The 7,728-nt window shown below is 35.3% G+C and overlaps 1 protein-coding gene across 1 annotated transcript in view; it reads right to left on the bottom strand.

The window, feature by feature from the left end:
• Positions 1-444: 444 nt before the first annotated feature.
• Positions 445-7,728, bottom strand: part of kcnq1.2 (potassium voltage-gated channel, KQT-like subfamily, member 1.2) — a 136,297-nt gene continuing 129,013 nt past the window's right edge. The window contains exon 20 of the mRNA XM_055192894.2: positions 445-2,306. Within this exon, the coding sequence (XP_055048869.2) occupies positions 2,154-2,306 (153 nt within the window). The 3' untranslated portion in view covers positions 445-2,153. The remainder of the gene's footprint in view (positions 2,307-7,728) is intronic.

Here is a 7,728-nt window from a genome sequence, read left to right as displayed (position 1 = left end):
ATTGAATATTGCACAGAAATTTTACATCATGCATCCATAGTTTATATTTGACCCAACAATGGGTTAAAACAAGCCAGCATAAGATAAAAGACAACTTAATGGGTTGGGTTCATCCTCCTTTCCTGTTTTTTTTATAACCCAGAACAATGTTAATATTTAAAATGATAAAACTCTCTTGAACCTGGATTATGGACACAGTTGAATATTTTGGCTTTGAATGAGTAGAAATCTGTTCACCCTTTATTCAGAAATGCTTTTGTTGAGGTACACAACATTTCTGTAAAAACATTGCGGTTTGGTGAACAGAAGATATGTTGGAAAAATGTCATTTTTAAGTTGGATGTTCCAAGTGTAAATGTTAAACACATGACGGTGATTCACAGCTTAAACACACAGAGCGTGACAGGTACACTTACACACAGCCAAAACACAAGACGATCGATATATAATGAAATACATCTTTTATTTACAGCGCTGTTTTCTGGAGCGATTACAAACAAATCACTGCTGTCAGTCCATTAGATTCATCCAAACCGCTCAGCAAAACATGAAAATAAATATAAGACATAACTACAATATTTACATCATCTGTTTATAAAACTGTACAGGATCGTGTCAACAGTAGCATTCGGTATTATCCGTGTCTTGTTCGTCGATATTCCATCATACACACCAACACTTCAAACTACTTGAAAGTCACAAAAGAGGAAAATAAAAACTTATCCAGAGATAAACTTATCCTCTATTATGCAAAAGAAATGAGGAAATGTATAAATATATAAAAAATATGACTGTGAATAATCAGCATTCAAAGTCACTGCGTGCAAACGCACAGATTCATGCCGATTTCTTCCTCACGAGGGCTTTGTGGTCACTGGATCGGGATAATAACAGTGGAAGACTTTCGGAAAACAGTCGACTTCATTTCCAACAACCCTAACTTACCAAGCGAGAATTTGTTAAAACAAATGTTAAATTATCTTTTAGATGAAAACAAGATTTTGTAGGATGGTTGAAACTCAAGATCCGCCATTCTTGGCACATGGCATAATTTCAATATCCTTAAAATCGCTTCTTTCCCTGTCCACCATTAAATTTCATTAGGATCTATCAGGGGTGTTTTGAGAAGTTTAACCACAGCCGTACATCAATGGTGGGTTTCTCTCCGTCAGCACATGTTCTCTGTTAAAAGAGACCTTTTCATACAGAGATTACGGAAAAAATACAGAAAATGCGGGATCATTTGATTTTTGGTTCATTGCCAATAATTATTCCGAAATCTGTGCGTGCATTCACACACATACAGTAAAGATCCCGTAAAGACACGTGAGGTATTTTTTCCAGAGCGTCTGAAGTTTGCTAATTATCCGTAATTTCTTTGCATTTGGTTTATGATAAGATCATAAGGAGCGCGTGATGCGCTGTTCTGTCATGCTGGTGAATGATCTCTGCTTCACTCCAGTTTGCCAACATTTCTCGTTGTGTATGTTGATCTGCGTTTAAATCTCTGTGTTAAAGAGCTGAACCATCATTTCTTGTTGCGATGGCACGCCCCTAACGGCATTGTTTCTGCGTCTTGTTCACACAGAATGCTTTCCGTGAATGTTACTAGGTCCTCTTTACGGGCGCAATCCCAGGACATTTACGGGACATCTGACCATTTTACGGAAATTTTCTGGGACCAAAGTGCTGTGTGAATGGGGTTTCCCTATCAGCGCTCGATGCTGAATTCACAAAACGTGTACCGTGAGCCCTCCATCACAGTTGTGGATGCAAAATGTGACATTTCTTGTGCTTAAACAAAACGAGCCGTATAAAGTAGGTGTAGCACCACTGGATCACATAAGTTGTGGAAGCTCGATTGTAAACCTACATTAACTTAAAACAACAGTTTTTTTTGGTGTGATACCAGAGCAATACAAAAATAAAGAGCAAAGGATTGATAGTGTTTAAAAAGCTTAGACATTGTTGACATGCATCCTGAATGACATCCTACAAGTTACACTTGTAGTTCCTGTCTTCTTTAGCTGATCTTGTCGTCCTCAGATGATCTTACAAAAGAGGAAGTGGAAACAAAAGTTTTCCGTTTCTATGCATCACGTTTCCCACAATACACAGTATGAGTCGGCGTCTGGTCGTGTCTATGATGATGCTCAATGCGTCTCATCCATACTGACGCCCAGTCGTTTCATGACGGTCACACGAGAGCTGTACTGGTTGGGTTTCTGCAGAAGTTCTGGTTTGGGCTGGAAATGCTCAACCAGGATTTTCAAAATGTTCTCCAGTTTGACGTCCATCTGAAGCACCTATCAGAAACGCAACAGAGATTCATTCAGCTAATACTTATAAAAAGTAGCTTGTTGTCAATGTAAGACATCAAACTAAACATCTCTGTTGATGTGTATACACTCACCTAAAGGATTATTAGGAACACCTGTTCAATTTCTCTTTAATGCAATGGTGTAATGGTGTGGGGGATGTTTTCTTGGCACAATTTAGGCTCCCCTTAGTGCCAATTGGGCATCATTTAAATGCCACAGCATTGTTTCTGACCATGTCCATCCCTTTATGACCACCATGTACTCATCCTCTGATGAGCCCCTTCTAGCAGGATAATACGCCATGTCACAAAGCTCAAATCATTTCAAATTGGTTTCTTGAACATGACAATGAGTTCACTGTACTAAAATGGCCCCCACAGTCACCAGATCTCAACCCAATTGAGCATCTTTGGGATGTGGTGGAACGGGAGCTTCGTGCCCTGCATGTGCATCCCACAAATCTCCATCAACTGCAAGATGCTTATTTATCAATATGGGCCAACACTTCTAAAGAATGCTTTTAGTATCTTGTTGAATCAATGCCACGTAGAATTAAGGCGAAAGGGAGTCAAACACAGTATTAGTATGGTGTTCCTAATAATCCTTTAGGTGAGTGTATCTTATCCATATTGAGTAATATTCATAATTGATTCATTAAGTGGACACTTTTATCCAAAATTTTACCTACTATATCAGAAAAGCATTCAGGTATTTTGAGTTCACACATAGAAAGCAAACACAACACTGGTCAGTTTCACAGCGAGCGATGCAAATATGTTTTTATAGGAGCATTCGCTGAAGGGAAATATAAATCTGCACCATAAACATGTCTATAATAATCTGTGGCATTATCTGCATTCCACAGGGACACGCTCCGCTCAGATTAGGAATTCCTCTGGTCTTTGTAGCCGGAGCGTGCTGACCCATGGAGACCCCTGGAGAAAACAACTCGAAAACAGCCAGCTTGCATTGTGATTTCTCCACCGTGATTCTGATATACTGTCAGCTTCATTTGTGTTCATTTATTTTTAGTTATTAAAGCATTAAAGTTTCGCTTTTAAAGAAACCAGCAGAAGTAGCAATGCCCTGCAGTCCTTGATTCTGATTGGTCAATAGCTTTGGTTTATATACAATAAAACACAGCTGTACCCAATGATTCTGTGTATCACTGCACTGCACCCATAGCAATGTTAAATCATTTAGTTACTGTTCACAGGGACTACAAAGGTGATTTTACTTTATGAAAGTTGCATTGATGCATATGTTTTTGCTTTAATATTTCGATATAATTTTTTTAATGCAATAAGGTACTTGAAGTTGTGCTTTATCGTGAATAAGTCACGGCTCAAGGAGTTGCATTGACCCTTCAGCCGTGACATATTCACCATGCAACACTGACTCGTGCACCTTATTGCTTACATATGAGCAGCAGTATTACTAAAGTTTGCTTTTAATAAAAGTCTGTATTTCATCTTTCATTTTATTGCACTGCATCCATAAAAACATTTGCATGTATTGTTATAAATGCCTCGGCTTTACCTCACTTGAACCTGCATGTTAAAAGTTTGAAAACTTGACTTTAATTCACTTCTTTCACCTGTATGTGAATGCTGGATTTCTCTTCAGTTTCCATTAAAGTCTTTCTCTGTTCTTTCTACTCCCTCAGATTATATGAATAACACCAGACGGCCTTTATTTACTTTGTGCTTAATGATGACTATATATCATGGTTAGTTTGGTTATTATCTGACTCAAAAGAGGAATGATATCTTTATGAGCTCTGCTTGGAAAAAAAACAGTACATTCATTCATTTTACTGATAAGGTGTCTGGGATCCCAGAAACATTGAGTACAGAGTTCAAACCTCGCTTTGAATATTAATGAAGTGTTTATGACAGACTTTCACTGTCAAATATCTTTATTCTTCAATAAATCCAGTATTTTAATCTTGTTTATATATAAAATAATTTTACAAAAAAAATCACATTCATGCTGAATGGGTTAAGAAAGATAAACAACTATTCCTTACTGTTGTAAGCTGCTTTGAATAAAAGTTTCTGCTAAATGCCTAAATGTAAACATTTTAAAGTCTTTATATCTTCTAGCGGTCGATATTGACCGAATGCTGTCAGCACGCATTATACGTTCATCAAATACATTTGCTTCGAATCCACTTAATACCTGGCCTTAGGTCATTCAGAAATACAGTTAATAAACAATGCAAGAAAACACGTCAGACGCACATAAAAAGGTTTTGCATCTGAGCTCTTCAATTGTTCCTCAGCTAAATGTGACACAGGACCATAAGGGTAAGTATTTTATTTTGAGATTTACACAAAGCTGAATAAATAAGCTTTCTATTGATAGATTGTTTGTTAGGATAGGACAATGTTTTGCAGAGATGCAACTATTTAAAAATCTGGAATCTGAGGTTGCAGAAAATCAAAATATAAAAAAAACGCCTTTAAAGTTGTCCAAAAGAAGTCCTTTTACTAACACATATTACTAACGATAAATACATTTTTGAACTATTTACAGTAAGAAATGTATAATATATCTTCATTGAGCATGCTCTTTACTTAATATCCTAATGATTATTGGCATTAAAAAATTTATAATTTTGACCCATACAATGTATTGTTGGCTATGGCTACAAATGAAGAGTTTCGTTGCAAAACGAGATAACTCTGTTTTTAAAATTTTTGTCAAAACATGTTTATTATTATGTTATCATGTTATTGTTTTGTTTTATGGTGCTACTTAGCTGTATTTTTAAGTTATGAAGGTTTAAATCAAAACAAACAAACTGCAGTTGAATTGATCTTAATTGCAATGCACAACCAAAAAACGAGATTTCTGAAAAGTAAAAAAAACAGTTTGCAACAAAACTCTTCAAATATACCCGTGCAACTTATGATTGGTATTGTGGTCCAGGGTCACAAATGTCTCTTATTTTATGGATGTTTAGATATTATCACTTTACTGTGTAAAAAAATGAATTCTGTTCAGTAAAGGTCAAGTATATTTAAAACACGGCTGTAGAAGCGGAGATGTTTTATGGTGCGAGTGGTCGTTTGGTGAGGTTGTTTTGGTGTTAGTTAGCAGTCGACTGGAGTCTTCTTACACTGTAAATGTGACCAATGTCTCTTAAAGCAGCTGTCTCTCTCGTCCATGAGGCCAAACATAAACCAAACAACTGTAGATGACCAACATCATGTCATACCTGAGGTCATTTTCAACACGACACGTGTTTTTGTCTCGATGTACAGTCTTAGCTATTAAATCGTGTCTGTTTTTGACTTAAAAAGCACAGCTTTATATGCAGTCAAAACTAAGAGTCAATCAAGTCAATGAATGTTGAGGCCTTCAGTGATGTCAGCAGTGTGGATGAAGGTCCTTGCATGTGTTTAGGACAGCTGTCCTCGTATCGCATGTCGTCCAGCACCAGCTTCACCACACTCCAAATACATTAACATCCAACCACAATGTTCAGTTGTGGCAAATGGCAAGATTGTTTGAAATTTAAACCTGTGTCAAAACTACCTCAAATGGTATTAGTTTAATTTAATTGGTATACATTTAAATGGACAGAGACAATGAGTTGTGTTTGATTCAGTAAAGTTGTGTCGTTGCTCTTCTATGTAAAAACTCTTTGAGGATGCGGTTAAGCTCTTTTGCATTAAACGCAGGCAAATGTCCAGAACAGGTTGAGCTGTGTGAGACGCGAGCGCAGCTGTGAAGTTGAGAAAGTGATGAATGTGAGTTTTACCGTGTCCTGATCACAACCACACCCATCCAAGTACAGACGCCTCCAAGTCCACAAATACAATATCTGCTTTGTGTCTGAATAAAACAGACCGCTCGCAAGAGACAGATACAGCAGAACAAATTAGATTAAAATGACTAAATGGGACATAAAGTAGATAAAGAAAGAACGAGAAAAAGAAAGAACGAACAAACAAATAAACGAAAGAAAGAAAGAACGAAAGAACAAAAGAAAGAAAGAAATAAAGAAAGAAAGAATAAAAGAAAGAAAGAACGAAAGAACGAAAGAAAAAAAAGAAAGAACGAACAAACGAAAGAAAAAAGAAAGAACGAACGAACAAAAGAAAGAACGAACGAAGAAAAGAAAGAACGAACGAACGACAGAAAGAAAGAAAGAAAGAAAGAACTTAAGAAAAAAAGAAAGAACTGAAGAACGAACAAAACAAAACAAAAGAAAGAATGAAAGAAAGAACGAAAGAAAGAAATAACGAAAAAAAAGAATGAACGAACAAACGAAAGAAAGAACAAAAGAAAGAAAGAATGAAAGAAAAAAAGAACTAGCGAACGACAGAACGAAAGAAAGAACTTAAGAAAAAAATGAAAGAAATGAAGAACGAACAAAAAAAAACAAACGAAAGAATGAAAGAACAAAAGAAAGAAATAACGAGAAAAAGAAAGAACGAACAAACAAACAAATGAAAGAAAGAAAGAACGAAAGAACAAAAGAAAGAAAGAAAGAAAGAAAGAACAAAAGAAAGAAAGAACGAAAGAAAAAAAAGAAATAACGAACAAACGAAAGAAAAAAGTAAGAACGAACGAACAAAAGAAAGAACGAACGAACGACAGAAAGAAATAACGAAAGAAAGAACTTAAGAAAAAAAGAAAGAACTGAAGCAAAAAAAAACAAAAGAAAGAATGAAAGAACGAAAGAAAGAAATAACGAAAAAAATTACGAACTAACAAACAAACGAAAGAAAGAAAGAACAAAAGAAAGAAAGAACGAAAGAAAAAAGAAAGAAAGAACAAACAAACGAAAGAAAGAACGAAAGAAAGAACGAACGAAAGAACAAAAGAAAGAAAGAACTTAAGAAAAAAAGAAAGAAAGAACGAACGAACGACAGAAAGAAAGAATGAAAGAAAGAACTTAAGAAAAAAAGAAAGAACTGAAGAACAAACAAAAAAAATAAAAGAAAGAATGAAAGAACGAAAGAAAGAAATAACGAGAAAAAAAAGAACGAACGAACGAACAAACAAACGAAAGAAAGAAAGAACAAAAGAACAAAAGAAAGAAAGAACGAAAGAAAAAAGAAAGAAAGAACAAACAAACGAAAGAAAGAACGAAAGAAAGAACGAACGAAAGAACAAAAGAAAGAAAGAACTTAAGAAAAAAAGAAAGAAAGAACGAACGAATGACAGAAAGAAAGAATGAAAGAAAGAACTTAAGAAAAAAAGAAAGAACTGAAGAACAAACAAAAAAAATAAAAGAAAGAATGAAAGAACGAAAGAAAGAAATAACGAGAAAAAAAAGAACGAACGAACGAACAAACAAACGAAAGAAAGAAAGAACAATAGAACAAAAGAAAGAAAGAACGAAAAAAAAAGAAAGAACGAACAAACGAAAAAAAAAGAACGAACGAACGAA

This window comes from Misgurnus anguillicaudatus, chromosome 6 (assembly GCF_027580225.2).
Source record: "Misgurnus anguillicaudatus chromosome 6, ASM2758022v2, whole genome shotgun sequence".
NCBI classification, from domain to species: domain Eukaryota; kingdom Metazoa; phylum Chordata; class Actinopteri; order Cypriniformes; family Cobitidae; genus Misgurnus; species Misgurnus anguillicaudatus.
This window is presented reverse-complemented; position numbering and strand designations above follow the sequence as displayed.